Here is a 19,542-nt window from a genome sequence, read left to right as displayed (position 1 = left end):
TTCACTCATCAATCTCCAGTGCTTACCAAGCACCTCCCAGGATCAGTGCTGTGTGCTGGGAGCACTGAGGAGTCAGGTAGCCGTGGTCCTGGTCCACGGAAGACAGAGACCGGAAACTGACAGAGGGACTGTGTGTGTAGTTGACGTGACAGGAAGGCTAGGGGCGCGTGGGTGGCAGTGCGGCCTTTCGCCCACTGCTGATAGGGTGATCGTGGAAGAGCAGTAGTTACCTGAACCTCTGTGACTGGCCCACTCCCAGTTCCCTAGCTTCCTGCTCAAACTCTGTCCAGAGCAGACGGGTCCCCTCCTGCCGTCACTCCGCCCTTGCACGTTTGGCTCCACCCTCGCTCCCGCCCTCCATGCCCCTTCTCTTAGTTTATTCCTCGTCCTCCTTCCAACCGCAGCCTTCTCATCACCTCCCATGGGAGGCAACCAGGGGAGCCCAGGTTTGGTTAGCCCTTTCCTGCCCAGCCTCAGACACACCACTGAGAGAGCCCAGCCCACGTCTGCAAGGCCCGTTAGGCCCCGAGCTGTGAGATGACGGCAGACGGCCACGTCGTAGCCCTGGCAAGGCTTCCAGCACACAGGACGCGCGTAGTCGCCCGAACAAATGGCAGGGGGTTCTGAGATGCTTCTCTCCTGGAAAGGTTGCTCTGGTCGGGGGCGGCTGAGACCAGATGCAGGGAGACCAACCCGGTGGGGAGGGCCACAGGTCAAGAAGGGTCCCTGGAGGCGGAGGTGAGGAGTGTGCTCTGGGCACACCCAGTGAGAGCCGCCAGGACTCATTCAGGGCGTGTGAGGATCCAGCTCTCGGGGCTGGGAGGGCTGCTTGGAGGTGTGACTAACCAGGGCCCAGCCGGTGCTACCCCAGCAGCCTGACCCACGGTCTCTCCCCTCTGCAGGCCTCCCTGGAGCAGCTTCTGCAGGTCTTGCATAGCACCACGCCCCACTACATTCGCTGCATCAAGCCCAACAGCCAGGGCCAGGCGCAGATGTTCCACCAGGAGGAGGTAATTCACAGTGGGCCAGAGCTGCTTTGTGGAGGGTCCCATTCGGCCAAGACCCTGGAGGGGTAAGGGGCAGGACGTCTGCTCCAAATGGAGTGACATTAGGGAGGGCTTCTCTCTCCAGCTCTGGCAGGACAGTCATGTACAGTTGTGTGGTCTGTGTACTGCACGGTGGCCCAACCAACCACAGGCAGCAAGTAGGGGCTACAGTGCATCTTGCTCTCTGCTCACCAAGCCATGTGCCCTGACAAGAGACTGAGGCTGCCCAGAGGAATGGGTGTCTTTTGTGATCAGCTGAAAGTCTGTGTCACCTTACAGACCAGACACAGTGCACTCTTTCTGAGGGAAGGATAGTTTCTAAAATTTGCACAAAAGCACTCTGTGGCCAGCAGCTGCCCTTTGCCCTTTGGAGGGATGTGGTAGAGATATGAGAGCTGGACGATGCTGGAGAGTGTCCCACAGTCGACTGGCAGATACGACCTTAGGGTTCATAGTCAGGACCACTGCTCTGTGGTAAAGACCTTGGTTGGGTCCCGGAAGCATCTTCACAGTATAACCTCCCCTGCCTCTTAGCTGGGACTCACTCTATTGACTGCAGAATGTAAAATAAATAAAAAAGTGAAACTGGATTGGGCTGCATTGAGAGGCAAAGACGGCAGCGGTGAGACAGCCAGGACTAGCATTGGCCTCAGTTGTACCAGAAGCCAGGCTTCAGATAAGGGGACCTGGGGTCACCAGGACCCTTTCTAACAGGGAGATTTTCTCAAGGTCCCTTGATTTCTCACTGCCCCAAAGACTGCCCATCAGGAGAGCCCACAGATCCACACCAGCAGGGCCACAGGAAGGGTGGCATTTGGGGCCTGCTGGCCCCATGCTGCAGCCCTGTCTCCCTAACCCTGCAGGTCCTGAGCCAGCTGGAGGCCTGTGGCCTCGTGGAGACCATCCACATCAGTGCCGCCGGCTTCCCTATCCGGTGAGTGGGCCGGTCCATCCAGTGCAGGGGGCAGGGCCAATGCCAGGGTGGAGCTCAGGGCGCAGGTCAGACGAGAGCCTGACCAGCCCAGAGCAGGATGTGGAGATGAAGAGAAAGAGGCAGGTCCACAGAAGTCGGCCTGGAGCTCTAGGGCTGCGCTCACCTTCTGTGGCCTGTTTTGTGGAGGCACGTTGTCTGGTGTGTATCAGTGAATAAGAAAGGTGAGTCTTGCCCTCTTGGGATGTACATCGCTGTGGAAAGGAACAAAATGTGCCATTAGGTGGACAAATGGGGAAGGGGTCAGGACTGCTCAGGGAGGGGCCCTCTGAGCAGCTCAGGCCTAGGGAAGCAAAGCCAAGGGGCCAGCCTGGGAAGACTTGGAGGAGGGGAGAGTATTCGAGACCCTGGGAACAGCAACCCCAAAGCTCCCAGGTTAGGACCTGAGAGATGCTAAAGTGACCGGAGCACACACAACAGACGGGGGGAAGCAGTGAGGCTCTAGGCCACGTGAAGACTGCTGTCTTCCTGAGGGCTGTGGGAGCCGCTGGGCGTTGTAAGCAGGGCGCGCTGCGCGCTCGTTCGTGTTCCGTGGCTGCTGTGTGGAGGCTGCCCTAGGGTCAGGAGAGGAGGTAGATGAGCGGGCGGCTGTTACAGGTAGAACAGGTGTGATGGTGGCCCAGTGAAAAATGGAGAGAAGTGGGTAAAAGTGGAGTGTGGCTTGCCATAGAAATGGGACTGTGAATGGATAGACCGTGGGGTACGGGGCAGGGGAGCAGTCGACTTCCAGGCTGCAGAAGCGACTTCCAGGCTTCCGTCTGAGGCAAGTGGATGAATCGGGACACAGGATGGTCTGGGGGAGAGGGCAGGCGAGAGTCCGGTTTGAAATGGAGGGGCATGTGAGGGTCTGTCCTCCGTGACTTTTAACACCGTGAGCAAGGAGATCACAGGGGGAGAGGGAGGTCTGAGGCCATTCCCTTAGGAACGCTCACGTTTAGAGAGGGTGGATGACGAGAAACCAGCAACAACTTGGAGGGGGTTGGGGTGAAGGAGGAAGCCAGGACCGTGGGTGTCCTGGAGGCTGAAAGCAAGCTCTACAAGGGAGAGGGGTCAGCTGGGCACCTGCTGCTGAGAGGCTGGTCAGAGCACTGACCCCTGGAGTTGGTGGCCACGCTGGTGCAGTTTTGGGGACAGAAGCCAGACTCAGGAGGAGGAAGTACTGATGTGTAGGGAAGCGCTGCCGTGACGGGGAGCCGAGACCCCGGGCGGCAGTGGAGTGGGCCGTGGCGTCAGAGGGGAGATGTGCTGAGCCCCTGTGCACGGCAGGAGTGACCCAGGTGTCTGGGGAGAGGCTGGCGAGCCCCTTTGGGAGGGGGCAGGCTGCAGATCCCCTCCTAAAAGAGCAAGGCTCCATGTGGGTAGGACCAAGGCTGCAGGAGCAGGAGGCCCAGCATGCACTGGTCTCCACCGGCTTCCCGCCAAGGGGCCTAGTAATGCCATCCGCTCAGTGGGCACAGTCAGGGCAGCACCTCGCTGGTGGCTGAACAGGTGAAACAGTGACTCCTGGCTCACGGCCAAAGTCACTTCCTCTCTCCTTCCGCCTGCTTTGGCTTCCAGGGTCTCTCACCGGAACTTCCTGAAGCGGTATGAGTTACTGAGAAGGCTCCGTCCTGGCGCAGCCCCCAGCCCCCATGGCCCACCTCCAGATGAAGGGCGCTCAGGTGAGGCGCCCATTTGCCAGTCACTTGTTCACCCAGTTTCCTGAGCACTTACCTGGGCCATCTCAGGGTGAGGGGCTGGGGCTTCAGAGATGAATAAAACACAGCCCTGCCCTCGTGGCTCTTGGCTCAGTGGGGGAAACAAACTAAAAGAAGACAAACAATGGGGAAAGTGAAGACACAGAGTTAGGAACAGAATGCTGTGGGTGGTGCTAGAGAGGTATGAATCGGGAAGGCTTCCTGAAGGAGGTGGTGTCTGAGGCTAGATGGGATTAGCCAGGTGAGGGGCATTCCACAGGCAGGGACAGCACTGTGTGTATGAGGAGCTCCAGGCTGTTCAGTGTTGCTGGCTCATAAGGGCAAGAACAGTAGTTGGTGAGGCTGGGGGACAGGCAGGCCCACTCGCAGAAGCTGGACTTTCTCCTCCAGGCAGATGGGAGGCACTTCGGGGGATGAAGGGAGTGGCGTCAGCCTCATGCTTTCTGGAGGCCACCGTGGGGCGCCCCGTGGTTGGCCAGAGGGGAGATAGGCTAGAGATTTGGGCACAGCCGGGAAATGTTGGGAAGAAATTGGCCAGACTTGGCAAGCGTGTGATTCGATGTAGAGGGAGAGGAGAGGAGAGAATTAGCTACGCCCGGCCAGTGGGGAAGAGAGGTCTGGGGAGGCTGCCAAGCCCTTCCCAGCCAGTGGAGACATCTGCAAGGTAGCGGCCAGCTCCCACCTCAGGGGAAAGGCCTGGTCTGCTGGGGTTGGTGCATGTGGCCTCACTGAGGCTGTGTGAGGTGGTGAGAAGGCCTGGGCACAGGTGGAGGGAGAAGAGGCCAAGGACAGGACACACACACGCGCATACACACACGGAGGGAGAAGAGGCCAAGGACAGGACACACACACGCGCATACACACACGGAGGGAGAAGAGGCCAAGGACAGGACATGCACACGGGCATACACACACACGGAGAAGAGGCCAAGGACAGGAGACACACACTTGCACACACACACACGGAGGGAGAAGAGGCCAAGGAGGGAGAAGAGGCCAAGGACAGGAGACACACGCACACACACACACGGAGGGAGAAGACGCCAAGGACAGGACACACACACAGACACGAAGGGATAGAGGCCAAGGACAGGACACACGCACACGCACACACGGAGAAAGAAGAGGCCAAGGACAGGACACACACACTCACACACACACAGAGGGAGTAGAGGCCAAGGACAGGAGACACACACTTGCACACACACACGGAGGGAGAAGAGGCCAAGAACAGGAGACACACACATGCACACACACAGACACGAAGGGATAAGAGGCCAAGGACAGGACACACACGCGCACACACACAGAGGGAGAAGAGGCCAAGAACAGGAGACACACATGCACACACACAGACACGAAGGGATAAGAGGCCAAGGACAGGACACACGCGCACACACAAGGAGGGAGAAGAGGCCAAGGACAGGACATGCACACACACCACGCGGAGGGAAAAGAGGCCAAGGACACACACACACACCCGGGGCCAGCAGAGCCCAGGCACAGTACTGCTTTGTATTTCCCTCTCTTGGGCACGATCTTGTCACTTTCCTTTCATCCTTTCTCCCCGCCTCTCCCGCCCCCTTTCTCCATGGTGTGCTCTTCTGTTCTGTCTCTTGCCCAAAGCCCCTGGTTGATTTTGCTGCTGTTTCTCGTCTGCGGCGTTTCCTTTGGCCGCCTCCAGAGAGGCACTGGGCAGCTAAAGGTGGTCAGACCCTCAGGTAAATCCTCCCTCTACAGGAGCCGGCCCTGCCAGGTGTGGGAGGGCAGGCAGGGGGACCCGGTGGGCCTCCATGGGACTGGGATTTGTTCCCCCTTTTCCCATCAGTGGCGGGAGGGCTCAGGGGCAGAGGGAGTGGCCCGGCTGCCCTGTTTGGCCCTCAGCATGTTTGGGGCCGTAGAAACAGATGCTGGCTAAGCAGCCTGGGAGTCCACGTGGGAGTCAAGGCACCCGGTGCCCTCTGCCACCCTGCCCAAAGGGACCCACAGGAATGGAGGCTGCAGGCCAGTCCAGGGCACAGCCTCAAGTGGGATTTGGAGATTCCTCAGAACAGCCAGGGACCTGAGGGACAGTGGGAGGCCACCTCTGGCCTCCTCCCGAAAGGCAGGAGGTAGAAATGGTTAGAGGCTTCACAGCAGGAAAGAATCCTGTGGAATGTCAGGGAGACCAGGCCAGTTTCTTAAGGCCACAGAAGTGTGCAGACAATGAAGCACTTATGGGACCTCTGTCTCCATCCCCCAGAATGGTCTCCACACTCCGAGCAGGCCACGCTGCAAGCCCTCCTCCAGGACATCCTCCACACTCTGCCAGCCCTGGCTCAGGCACCAGCTGAGGCCATGCCGGCCCCAGTGCACTGTGGCAGGACCAAGGTGTTCATGACTGACTCCACGGTAAGCTGGCTTGGGATGAGGAGTGGCCAGCCACATGCTGTCCTTAGCAGGACAGGGTCTGGGCCCTCCTGAGGGCAGGGGGAGGAGAGGCTGAGGACCTCAGTGGATGCCCTTTCTCCCAGCTGGAGCTTCTGGAACGTGGGCGTGCCCAGGTGCTGGAGCAGTGTGCCCGCAGCATCCAGGGTGGCTGGAGGCGACACTGGGGCCGCAAGCAGGAGAGGCAGAGGCGGGCCGCCGTGCTCATCCAGGCAGGTAGGAGAGGTGGGGCCCTGGGCTGGCAGTCATCACTCCTGGCCAGCAGGTGGGCCCAGGTACGGCCACTGTCTGCAGCTGCACACAGCCCACGTGATACCTGTTCTTTCGAAATGCTGCTCCTAGAGTCCCCACAGACCAAAGCTGACTGTGTCCCAGCCCCAAGAGGTTAACTGCATGTCTCTGTGGTGCGCTGGGATTCGAATTCCCTGTCCAGTTCACCCAGAGCATCTCCAGTCAGTGCATACCAGGCCACACCACAACTAAGGGTGCTTTGTAGGTAGTAGAGGCTCAAAAGTTGCCTTTAATTCCCCTTTCCTAGTCCTAGATAGCTGTTTATGCCGCCTTTTTTTCCCTTTATGACAACTCTTATCATTACCTGGGCTCCCGGGCGTGTTGAGTTTAATTAAGGAGAAGGTAAAAACTGAGAAGATCTGATTAAGGAAGCAATGTATGAACCATGACACAGCAGCCTCATTCTGAAAAACAAAAATACTAGAAACAATCCAAATACCTGACAGTGGTGGAGTCATGGCTACATTATGGACGATCCTTATCTAGCTAAGAAGTGTTTTTGAAGAATATTTTTAATTTACCGGGAAAACATTTCCAACATGATGTTCAAATCTGAATGCTGAACTACACATCAAGGTGATGCCACCTTCATAAGGTGCGTTTGTGTGTACAGGCCTGAAAAAAAAATAAGGAAATACTGTAGAACTATCTGGGTTGGTGAGATAATAGGTGACTTTTATGCATCTTTAAACTTTATAGTTTTTCAGAATCCAAATGTGTTAGTATTTAGTCGAATAGCCCATTTTCTGAATATGATTGTACCAAAAAGAATCAGAAAATGCTGAAATTTCAAAAGAAGAAAATGAAAATTGCCCCATGATCAGCTCCCCATCCAGTAGTTATTACCTTCACCAGTGCATGGGCGTATGCTGGCATCGTTTGTGGATTCATAACGCACGCAAGCAAATTCAATTAAGGGTTTCCAAAAATACAGGTGAAAGATGCAGACAATTCAGACCCCTCTTGTTCCCTGGGCATTACCTCAGACTGAGCCCGACGTGGGAGGTGACCCCGTGGCAGCTGCCCGTTTGATGTGTAGGTATCTATCTCCAAGTCTGGGCAGTCTGAGCTGTGGTTTGCAGAGCCAGGTCTGCTTCACGTGTTGACTCAGTCCCTCACCTCATGCGGTGGCACAGGTGGCCATTCATTCAAACGTTTACAGCTGCTCTGGTGTTGCTGCAGCCTGGTTACCGAGAGCTCTGACGAACATTTACTCTTATTTCCTGTTTCTGGACAAACCCCTCAGCTGTTCGTTCCTGGTTGACTCGGAAGCACATCCAGAGGCTGCACGCAGCTGCTACGGTCATCAAACGCGCGTGGCAGGAGTGGAGAGTGAGTACTGACCCGAGAAGTCAGGGTGGGCAATGATGGACCCAGGCTGGAGTGCTGGCCCCGCCACTGCAAAGCGGGCGGCCTTGTGTCCTCATGAGTGAAGTGGGCACACCGCCTACACTGCAGGACGGTTATGACATGGTAGAGTGGCACAAACAACTTTGGGAATATGCTAAAAAACATGGAACTGTACGCTTTAAAAGCATGAATCTTATGGTATTTCAATTAGATCTCAATAAGGCTATTATTTTTAATTTGTGCTTTTATTTGCCAGTATAACTACAGTAACCAGCAAACTTTTTTATTCTAAAAAGCACATTTTACATTACAGTCCAACAGACACATATATAATGTGTATACATATATAAAAGTGAAACAAAGGTTTTGCCAAAAAGTCTACCCTGAGTGTTAATTCTTTTTAAGACTTTTTTTTTAAACTAAGGCTGAACTGCACTGACATCATAATCACCAAAGTCCCTAGTTCATCTTAGGGTTCGCTTTATGAAGTGAATAGTGTTGCACGTTCTATGGTGGGTTTGGACAATAGTATGACGACATAAAATCATTATAGTGTCATACACAGTATTTTCACTGCTCATAAAAACTTCTGTATTCTATGTATTCATCTTCCCTCCCCCGCAGACTCCTGGCAACCACTGATCTTTTTATTGTCTCCATTGTTTTGCCTTTTCCAGAATGGCATATACACGGAATCTATTTTTCTTTTTTCCTTGAAGAGAGGGGTTCAAAGTCTTTATGCCTATAACACCACTCATGGCCCAGCCACACGTGGACCGGACAGGCTCCAGGTGGCAAACTCCCCCACTGAATACTGTAGCTTTCCTTCCAGTACTGAGGCCTGTCCCACTGATCCTGCCCAGCAGCCACGTGAAGGTGAAGGGGGGATATGTGTTGGGTATCTGTTCATAGGAAGGCCACAAGTTTTGTGCCCCTTGTCACAATGAACCCTGATTCCTGTCGGGTGTGTTGTAAACAGACGAGCCATTTCTTCAGACTCCCTGCTCTGAGCACACCCCAAAGGCTGTTAGTTTTTTAAAGCAGCATATGTAAGGCCTCAGCACAGCTGCCTTGGCCATAAAGTTGTGCCACATCAAACCAGGTGCCCTTCAGTTCACCTTGTTAAGCTGAATTATTAAAGAGACTTTTGGATTCTGTTTTGCATTAAGAGAAAGCTATAAAGTGGTGTTCTCTGTTTAAGATTAGAATGGCCTTCCTGGCTTCTAAAGAACTGGATGGTGTGGAAGAACAACGCTCGTCTCAAGTCACCTGTTCCCCGAGCTCCTCGCCACTGCCCCAGGCACAGACCAGGCTCCTGGGGGCAGTAACCCGCTTCTGGCCCCTGGGACTGGTCCTGGCCAACGCCGCCGTGGGTGCTCATGGCTTCCGGAGGAAGCTGGTGGTCTTCGCCTGCCTCCCGCTCCCCGTGGGCAGCCCCAGCAGCTACACTGTCCAGACAGCACAAGAACAAGCTGGAGTCACGTCCATCCGAGCGCTGCCTCAGGTGAGCCGTGTGACGGGCTGGCCGTCCTGCCAGGACAGCTCCAGATCCCTCACGCCCCACTGTGGAGGGCAGGGGGCAGAGCCCGGGAGTCACAGCAGGAGCAGGACCGAGGCTGCGAGAAGAGCCTCCTGACCCTGCTGGGGAAACCAGAAGCCTGCACGTCCCTCGCATTGTTACGAGGAGGGGTTTTCCAGAGCCCTTTCACTTTTTAAAAGCTGCCTCTAAATGATCTAGCGTCTCCTCTGAATCGCCTTTAAATTAGCCCAACTTCCAAAAAATTGTGGTTGTGATGACGGCACCTTGTTCTCCCCAAGTTGTAGTCTTTGGTTTATCCTATTCCAGCCGAGGAAATGACAAGCACGTGAGTCAGTGGGCCAAGAATTTATATTAAGAGCAGCCGGGGAAAGAGCCAGCCAGCACAGAAAAGGGCTAATAGCAACCTTTTACAAGGATTAGGTGACACTGACAAGGCAGAAGGAAGGAAACACTGAATTTCCTAATCTAGATAAAATCTCCATGACAACACACAGGCCAGCCAGAGTGTAAACAGAAGTGCAGTTCTTTGATCTGCCATCTTTAAGCAGGCCTAAGAATGTAACAGGCCATACTCCTAGTATGCGGGAGCTCCCTCCTAGTGTTTCCTCATCTGTCTCACATTGAATGGATGTGGAATTTTATATTTTAATACTGTTTTGGACTTTGCCATTGTTTTAGAATAAGGAGAAGACAACAACATTGACTAACTCAATCGTGCTACTGCTGTGACTCTCACTTGGGTACTTACTTACATGTCCCTGCCTCCCTGCATTTCTAGCGTTCACTCTGTCAGGTACCTTTAGCCCTGGCACTTCTGGGAGCTGGGGTTAAGCTGCATCTCTTTCCCCAGGGTTCGATAAAGTTTCACTGCAGGAAGTCTCCACTGCGCTATGCTGACATCTGCCCTGAACCTTCGCCCAACAGTGTTACTGGCTTTAATCAGATCCTGCTGGAAAGACACAGGCTGGGCCACGTGTGATCTCTCCTCACATTCCATCCTCACCTGGCTGGGCCCTCCCTGGTGCCTTTGTTTCTCCACGGCCTTTTCCTGCCAGCTGCCTTGCCAAAGACATCTAATCAACACACAGCTGCCAAACAACTCCCACAGCGACTCGGAGCACACGTCGGGAGCCGCGGCTCCAGCCTGCTGGCCAGGCCGGGGCGGCAGCTGCACCAGTGGCCCGGGGCGCCGATCTACGCCTCCAGCCCTGACAGGTGTCAGGGCTGGTAGCTACCAAACCTGGATTAAGAAACTTTAGGGCCTTCACAGAACCCACTCGGTGGTGCTGGACAGCAGGCACCCCCTCCTCCAACCCCACAGGCAAAGTCAGCTTGAAATGAGCTCTAAAATTTTGGCTGAAATTTTGCCTTTTAGTTCCTTTAAAAGGAACAAAGCTTACTATTTAAATATTTGTTGTTTAATGTAATTTCAAGCAACTAGATTATGAATCAAGAATGACAAGCAATGCAATGCACCACAGAACCACCACACTTTAATTTTGAAACACTGATCAAGTTTTAACTCAAATGGGTGTGAAAACCATATCATTTATGTCTTAATTGTACCGAAAATAAAACATTTAAAAACAACCATCTGAATGTCAAGTTCTCTCTCCATAAAGGGTTTGCCACCTGGGTTTGCCACCTGGAGTACCTCCATCCGCGTGCACCCCAGCCTGCAGCAATGGACATAAGGATGTGCAGGACCTACCTGAGGTCAGCCGGTCAATGTCCGGAAAGCGCCGCCCCTGCTAGGGCCCCACACGAGCTGGCCTCCTGGGAGGAGCAGGCAGCACAATAATCCACCTTAAGAATCCTCGTTCGGGGACGGTTCCACGATCCTTAAACAGCAGTCAGCAAACTCCAAAAACAAAGGCTCCTGCATGCAGGCTCGCATGAGCTTTGCCTTGTCGTCTGCCTGATCGAGGTTGACCATCAACTGTCTAAGGTGTGGACTGAGCAGTAAGCTTCTCAGCGCTGCAGACTCCCCTTAAAAATGAACAGGGAAAGAGAACCAAGCTGAGTTCAAGTGGGAATAGGCAGAGATAGCTGAAAGCCAAATGTTTCAAATGTAATAAATACCAAGGATGTGGCATCCCCTTACCCTTTAAACCCACAAATTAACCCAGCACTTCACATAAGGTGAGATCAGCGTATCAGATAAATTTCCAAGTTAAACGCTATCAGATTTTTATTCTTTATATCTCTGTAAATATTTTAACTTAATTTTTTCTTAGCTGAAATGGCATCATTTTACCAGCACAGATACAAAGAATAGCAGCATGTGGGCATGTTTTCTCTCCATAAGCATGAAGGTTCTCAGCGACAAGGACAGTTACACCAAATCTCTGAATGATGTTTAAGTGTGTGCTTGATCCAGCATAAAGCAGGATGAGTAGCAGTGAACTGACACTAACGTGTACGGTGCTTTACAGTTTACAAAATCATCCACACATATACCCAGCTCAGCTCCTACCTCAGTCTAACTAATCACTCCCATGGGACTGGCTACAAAGCACCACCTCTGTGAAATGGGAAAAATGAAAATAACACCACTTTTAGGAATTACACTGGCCAGTTAATTATACACATAATAGAAATGCAGTCCTACAAAAATGCTGGGCATTATTAACACCGCGTCCCTCTGAAAAATCAAATCCTGGGATGACCCAGTCTGCATGAATGACTGGACTGTAAAGCGAGCACTGGGATCAGGAATAAACGGAGGCCCCTGACTGGTGTGAGAGACAAAACGTGGGGGGTGGTATATTACAGCACACCATGGGAAGCTGAAAAAGTACCTAATTCTGAGAGAGACCAAAGGTCAAGAAAAGTTTAGCTGAGGAAATTTGAACCAAGCCTTGAAAGAGGAGCAGAATTGGGCTTCCCTGGTGGTGCAGTGGTTGAGAATCGCCTGCCAATGCAGGGGACACGGGTTCGAGCCCTGGTCTGGGAAGATCCCACATGCCGCAGAGCAACTAAGCCCGTGTGCCACAACTACTGAGCCTGCGCTCTAGAGCCCATGAGCCACAACTACTGAGCCTGCATGCCACAACTGCTGAAGCCCGTGCGCCTAGAGCCCATGCTCAGCAACAAGAGAAGCCACCACAATGAGAAGCCCGCGCACCACAACGAAGAGAAGCCCGCGCTCGCCACAACCAGAGGAAGCCTGCGTGCAGCAACGAAGACCCAATGCAACGAAAAATAAATAAATTTATTTTAAAAAATCACATTCTGTACAATCCAATGTATCTCAATGGTTAACAAAGAAGTAAACAAGCACAGCACAGACTTACCTAAATTCTTTAAATTCTGCAAGGAAACTCTGTCCTCTTCCTCGTCACTATTGAGAAAATCAGCTACAGAGTCGTCATCATCATCTGAGGAATATAACACAATCAACTGCTTATGACTGAAAAGGAAACCTAGGTGCCAGGTTTTAATAACTCCTCCAATGGATAAAAAATATATGTGCACACACGCAACAGGAACAGAGATATGCAAGTGGGTACAGAGAAAAGTAACCTCTTCTCTGGAATTTGTGACTAAACCAACACTCCTTTTAGGAAAGCAAAGAACTGGTGAGTAACAAATGCATCCTAGTGTTCACACGCTTACTCTGTGTGTTTCCCTGTGGTCTGTGGGCTTTAGGGCCTTATTTTCCAGTTCTTGCCACCCCATCTCCCCTCACCATGGCGGCTCCAGCCCTGTCATGGCCAAAAAATTATATGCTCTGTAAAAACCCACTGACATGATTTCCCTGTGTTTTCAGCATGGGCAGAAATTTCTGAACCCAACAACAGTTTATCAAAGGGCAGAAATGGGCCATCCCCTGGCTGTGAATGTTCAATGCCTCTTTGGTGGTGCTGGGAGGGGCTGCTTCCAGAGCCTGGCATGGTGCATCGCCCGCAGGAGGCATTAAAGAAAGGCTAGATGGATGAAGAGGATGACAGCCCACTCCCGCTGTGAGCTGTGAGGGCCCCAGCAGCAGCGAGACCAAAGGCAGCACCCCACCTAGGCCCAGCTCAGGTGAACCTACAGCCCCAGCCAGGCCCAGGGAGGGGGACCCGAAGCCGTGACTGGAGGAGGCTCCCGCCAGCAGTGTCCACCACTCACCCCCAAACCATGGTGATGGCCTTTCTCCCCCTCTGCCTCCTGCCCCCATCTTTCTTCTCTTGAACCGTCAGGCTGCTCTGTAACATCACCCGTGGTGACGTGTGCCCCCAGCCCCAGTGCTCAGGGCTGAGGAAGCTGCTGCTCCCTAATGAACTTGACTCCTGGCCCCAGCCCAGTCTCCTCTCCTCTCTCCTTTCAACATATTCTATTTGAAACCCTTCTCTAGGTTTGTTTGTTTGGAGTCAACCAACCCACCTGTGTTTTCCACAGGCTTTTTAGTTTTTGCAGTAAGATGCGATCTTATTTCTTTCTTGACAGGACGAGTTTCAGGGTTGCACTGCTCTGAAAAAGACACAAATCTCAGGTGCACATCGCCTCCACTTGAGTGACAAGGCTGCACACGCCACCACCAAGCCAGCCTCTAGGGGGAAGCATATGTATGGGGTAAGGGACATAGGTGGGGGTGGGGATGAAGGAGAGGAAGTGAGAGATCCAGTGAAGGGCCAGTAAAAGCCTGAGCCCCGCAAAAGGGCTGAGGAAGCAGGCCTCGTGCACCCCTAGGGCCTTGTCTCCAACCTCCCTGCCTGGCCAAATCGCACAGGGCTTTCACCACGATTCAGTAGCACACTGACTTCAATCAGCATCAAACTGTGTTCTCAGCAGTTTCTGATACCAAATTTGCATGTACCACATGCCACCGGGGACACACAGATGAAAGCCATCAGGCCCTCGGAGGGGTTTAGTCGCACAGATGACAGAGATATGGACAAGATAAGGAGAGTCTGATCCGAGTCACCTGAGAGGGCGGGGAGATGAGAGGGGAAGGTGCTGCCAGGTGGAAAGAGCATGTGGGGCAGAGGGAAAGGTCCATGGCTGGACCGGACCCTTGAAAGAGTAGGCAGATGCAGGGAGATGGGGGTGAGCAACTGGTAGCTGATGGGCGGGGCAGGCCTGGCATGTGGCCGGGGCACAAGAGGAGGAAGCCGAGCAAAAGAATGCCACACACAGGTCTGTCTGTCTTCCCCAGACCAGTGTCTCTCAGAGAGGGCGCTACTGTACTCAGGTTGGAAAGATCTTTAATGGTGTGGGATAACTTCACACACCCCAGGCGGTTTTTGTGAGTCAACACGAATAACCAGAAGTACCACCATCGCCTCCGCTACTGTGAGAACAAAAACACTGTGACCACGTCTCTAGGGAGAGCAATACCCAGGTTAAGAACCACCGCCAGAAGACCTAAATAGACAGTCCTCCAAAGAGGACATACAGATGGCCAACAGGCACATGAGAAGATGCTCAACATTGATAATTATTAGAGAAACGCAAACCAAAACCACAACAAAGTATCACCTCTCACTGGTCAGAATGGCTATCATCAAAACGTCTACAAATAACATGCTGCAGAGGGTGTGGAGAAAAGGGAATCCTTCTACACTGTTGGTAGGAGTGTAAGTTGGTGCGGTCACTATGGAAAACACTACGGAGGTTCCTCAGAAAACTAAAAATAGAATTACCATATGATCCAGCAATCCCACTCCTGGGCATATATCCAGACAAAACTATAATTCAGAAAGATACACACACCCCTATGTTCAGAGCAGCACTATTCACAATAGCCAAGACATGGAAACAACCTAAATGTCCATCGAGACGGATAAAGAAGGTATGGTATATATATACAATGGAATACTACTCAGCCACTAAAAAGAATGAAATTATTCCATTTGCAGCAACATGAATGCAACCAGAGATTACCATACTAAGTAAGTCAGAAAGACAAATACCATATGATACCACTTATATGTGGAATCTAAAATATGGCACAAATGAACCTATCTGCAAAACAGAAGCGGACTCACAGACATAGAGATCAGACTTGTGGTTACCAAGGAGGATGGGGTTGGGGGAGGGATGGAGTGGGAGATTGGGGTTAGCACATGTAAGCTATTATATATAGAACGGATAAACAACAAGGCCCGACTGTATAGCACAGGGAACTATATTCAATATCCTGTGATAAACCATAATGGAAAAGAATGTAAAGAAAAAAGAATTTTATATATACATATATATATGTGTATAACTGAATCACTTTGCTGTACAGAAGTTAACACGTTGTAAATCAACTATACTTCAATAAAAAAAACATAAAGACCACCAGACATTATGCACCTTCTATAGTCATGCCTAAGACCACCTGTAGTTTTGCCAGAGAGACTGACCCTGAGCTCTGATCCAGTCTCTGATCTGTCAATTTGTAAGAAACAGAGGATTGAGGAGTATGCCTAAGTGCACCATGAGCTTGCAATCAGCAAAACCCAGACTGTGGGTAACTGTACAAGTGGCTTGAATTCTTCAACAGAGAAATTGTAAAGAAAAAAAAAACAAAAAAAAAAGGATGGAGAAGGAATTTACAGATTAAAAGACTTAAAAGAAATATCAGGGACTTCCCTGGTGGCACAGTGGTTAAGAATCTGCCTGCCAATGTACAGGACATGGGTTTGAGCCCTGGTCCAGGAGGATCCCACATGCCACGGAGCAACTAAGCCTGTGTTCCACAACTACTAAGGCTGCGCTCTAGAGCCAGCGTGCCACAACTACTGAGCCTGTGTGCTGCAACTACCGAAGCCCGGGCGCCTAGAGCCCGTTCTCCCCAACAAGAAAAGCCACTGCAATGAGAAGCCCACGCACCGCAACTAAGAGTAGCCCACACTCTCCGCAGCTAGAGGGAGCCCACGCACAGCAACGAAGACCCAATGCAGCCAAAAATAAATAAATAAAATAAATTTTTTAAAAAAAAGAAATATCACATTTTTGGGGAATTCCCTGGTGGTCCAGTGGTTCAGACTTGGCGCTTTCACTGCTAGGCCAGGGTTCAATCCCAATCCCTGGTCAGGGAACTGAGATCCTGCAAGCTGAGCAGCATGGCCCAAAAACAACAAAAAAAAAGAAAGAAAGAAAGAAATATCACCTTTTTTTAATGGGCAAGACTAAATGATACGCTTTCAGGACACGTATTTACATAATAAAACTAAAAAAGCAAAGAAGTGATTACTATAAAAGTCAGGACAGTGCTTACTTTTTTTTTTTTAAAGATTTTATTTTTTTGATGTGAACCATTTTTTAAAGTCTTTATTGAATATGTTACAATATTGCTTCTGTTTTATGTTTTGGTTTTTTGGCCCCGAGGCATGTGGAATCTTAGCTCCCTGACCAGGGATTGAACGTGCACCCCCTGCATTGGAAGGCGAAGTCTTAACTACTGGACCGCCAGGGAAGTCCCAGAAGAGTGGTTATTTATAGGAAGCGAGGGCACTGGATCGGGACAGGTCATGTGGAGGGGTTCCAGAGTGGATGGCAAAGTTCTATTTTCTTCATCTGGGTGGTGTTTGCCTTGTAATAAATAATTCAGTAAGCCAAAAAAAAAAAAGTCTACAAATAATAAATGCTGGAGATGGTGTGGAGAAAAGGGAACCCTCCTACCACTGTTGGTGGGAATGTAAACTGGCACAGCCACTACGGTGAACAGTATGGAAGTTCCTTAAAAAACTAAAAACAGAGTTGCCATATGATCCAATAATCCCATTCCTGGACATATATCCAGAGAAAACTCTTAATTCAAAAAGATACATACACCCCAATGTTCATAGCAGCACTATTTACAATAGCCAAGACATGGAAGCAAACTAAATGTCCACAGACGGATGAATGGATAACGAATATGAGGTATATATACACAATGGAATACTACTCAGCCAGTAAAAAAAGAATGAAATAATGCCATCTGCAGCAACATGGATGGACCGAGAGATTATCGTACTGAGTGAAGTAGGTCTGAGAAAGACAAATATCATACCTCTTATATGTGGAATCTAAAAAAAATGATCCAAGTGAATTTATTTACAAAACAGAAACAGACTGACATAGAAAACAAGTTTATGGTTACCAAAGGGTAAGGGGTGGGGGAGGAATAAATTAGGAATTTGGGATTAACAGAAACACATATATAAAAAAAAAATATAGACCTACTGTATAGCATAGGGAACTATATTCATTATCTTGTAATAACTCATAATGGAAAAAAACTGAAAAAGAAATATATATATATATCACTGAATCACTTTGCTGTACACCTGAAATACTGTAAATCAACTATATTTCACTTAAAAAAAAAACAAAACACTACTGCCAGAGAGACTGGAGTGTTCACGAAGGGAGTGAATTGCTCAAATCTGCATTTCAGAAAAATTACCCAAGCAGCTGCCAGGTCTCACAGTTAAGAGCTCCAGATTGCCCTAGGGGGTCTTGGTGAGGCCTTACAGGGCTGCAGGACTAGAGGGAAGCGTTCCACACCCAGCTCCCCAACCCTGTTTCAGCAAAGCATTTCTACTTCTTTTCTATCTTGAGCTGACAGGTTTCTTTTGAAAATGCTCCAGAGACATCAGGGTTAAGGAAAAAAAGCGGGGCGGGGAGTGGAGAGGGTGATGCTTGAAACACACAGCTGTAAATCAGAGACTGGAGGGGATGAAACTACAGGCAAACCACCAATGAGGAACTTTAACCGAACAATCACTGAGAGAGAGGTCGTGGGAAAGAGTCCCTAAGGACTAAGAGACGCGGATTGAAGATACTTAAAAAATGCAGGCTTGACAAAGACCTTGCTCCTTATTGTAAACTGAACTACCTCCACGTTTCTATCAAGATATTATGTAAAAGAAAGAAAACGAAAAAAAAAAAAAAAAAAAAGAAAGAAAACGTCGTTAACCTCAGCCAGCGCAGCAAATGATGCGGAGCTGCGTCAGAACACTAAGAGGAAGGAACAGCTAGGGGAGACTTCTACGGCAAAACTGGTCGACTATTTTTAAAGAAGAAAAAGAGGATAGGGGACTTCCCTGGCGGTTCAGTGGTTAAGACTTTGCGCTTCCAATGCAGTGGGTAGGGGTTCCATCCCTGGTCAGGGAACTAGGATCCCACATGCCACGCAGCACATGCAAAAAAAAAAAAAAAAAAGAGAGAGAGAGAGAGAGAGAATGGTACGTAGAAGAAAACGCAGAGCAGAAGAAAGGTTGTTTTTTTTTGTTTTTGTTTTTTTTGCGGTACGCGGGCCTCTCACTGTTGTGGCCTCTCCCGCTGCGGAGCACAGGCTCCGGACGCGCAGGCTCAGCGGCCATGGCTCACGGGCCCAGCCGCTCCGCGGCATGTTGGATCCTCCCAGACCAGGGCACTAACCCGTGTCCCCTGCATCGGCAGGCGGACTCTCAACCACTGCGCCACCAGGGAAGCCCCAGAAAAAAAGGTTTTGATTGTGCAAAATGTGGAGACACATTCGCAGGTAGAAGTATCCGCCCTCCCACCCCGCCCAGGAAGAGAAGCTCCTACAGTATCAGGCGTTGCAAGGGCGGGAGGGAGCAGGGGACAACGACGGGACGTGGGGGCTGCCGTGCACGAGGAGGGGACCTTACCTTTGTGCTCCCGGAAGCAGGTCAACGAGCAGCTGTAAAAACAAAGCCACAGGCCGCGTCAGCCCCGAAGGCCGCGCGGACCCTCTCGCCACCCCGCCACCCGTCCGCAGCCCACAACCCCCGGCACTCACTAGGGCACGCGGCAGGCGGGGCAGCGGTATTTGGGTTTCTCCAAACAGATAACGCAGACAGCGGTGCTGCAATTCAGTGACGCCATGGTCTCTCCCAAGACGCGCTCCGTCCCGGCACCCAGGCCTCTCGCCGCAGGTCCCACGTGCACACCTTTTCTTCCGTTTCCTTAACCAGGACCAATCAGCGCGCAGCACTTATTGGCAGTCAAAAGCAATGGATTGATCCAGCTCATTGTTTCAGGCCTGAGAAGTAGAAAGTCGATGCACTCGATGCGCAACCAGTACCCCCACCAGAGGGTCTCTCTGATTAGGTCACGGCCTCGAAGAACTTGTTATGTAGCCCTGTCCCTGTCCCTACGCGGCCCTGTGACTTGCAGCAAGTCATTGTCACTCTCCAGCTCTGTTGCCCTGTATGTAAAAAGAATACGTGGGATTAAATGTCCTTTACCTTCTGGCTTGGACTTTCTCAGTCTTGCACCGGCATTGGGTTC

The 19,542-nt window shown here is 51.1% G+C and overlaps 2 protein-coding genes across 4 annotated transcripts in view; one reads left to right on the top strand and one right to left on the bottom strand.

Annotated features, from left to right (window-relative positions):
* Nucleotides 1-10,683, top strand: part of MYO19 (myosin XIX) — a 34,406-nt gene extending 23,723 nt beyond the window's left edge. For 2 of the 3 annotated variants that reach the window (XM_079905414.1, XM_079905413.1), the window contains 7 exons: nt 903-1,010; nt 1,910-1,980; nt 3,595-3,698; nt 5,977-6,125; nt 6,248-6,377; nt 7,699-7,784; nt 9,004-10,333. In XM_079905414.1, coding sequence (XP_079761540.1) covers nt 903-1,010; nt 1,910-1,980; nt 3,595-3,698; nt 5,977-6,125; nt 6,248-6,377; nt 7,699-7,784; nt 9,004-9,438 — 1,083 coding nt within the window. In that variant the 3' untranslated portion in view covers nt 9,439-10,333. Of the gene's footprint in view, nt 1-902; nt 1,011-1,909; nt 1,981-3,594; nt 3,699-5,976; nt 6,126-6,247; nt 6,378-7,698; nt 7,785-9,003 lie in introns of all 3 variants that reach the window. The other variant, XM_079905415.1, reaches the window with a different exon arrangement.
* Nucleotides 10,684-10,815: 132 nt separating this feature from the next.
* ZNHIT3 (zinc finger HIT-type containing 3) lies at nt 10,816-19,235 on the bottom strand. Its single transcript, XM_079905433.1, has 5 exons — nt 19,052-19,235; nt 18,921-18,952; nt 13,714-13,800; nt 12,639-12,722; nt 10,816-11,331 (listed from the first exon to the last, which is right to left on the bottom strand). Exons 1-5 carry the CDS (start codon nt 19,135-19,137, stop codon nt 11,150-11,152), a joined length of 471 nt encoding a protein of 156 aa, XP_079761559.1. The 5' UTR covers nt 19,138-19,235; the 3' UTR covers nt 10,816-11,149.
* Nucleotides 19,236-19,542: the final 307 nt, after the last annotated feature.

The sequence above is a fragment of the Stenella coeruleoalba genome, assembly GCF_951394435.1.
Source record: "Stenella coeruleoalba genome assembly, chromosome: 19".
Lineage (NCBI taxonomy): Eukaryota > Metazoa > Chordata > Mammalia > Artiodactyla > Delphinidae > Stenella > Stenella coeruleoalba.
Note: the sequence above shows the minus strand (reverse complement) of the source record. Positions and strands in the feature narration are given on the sequence as shown.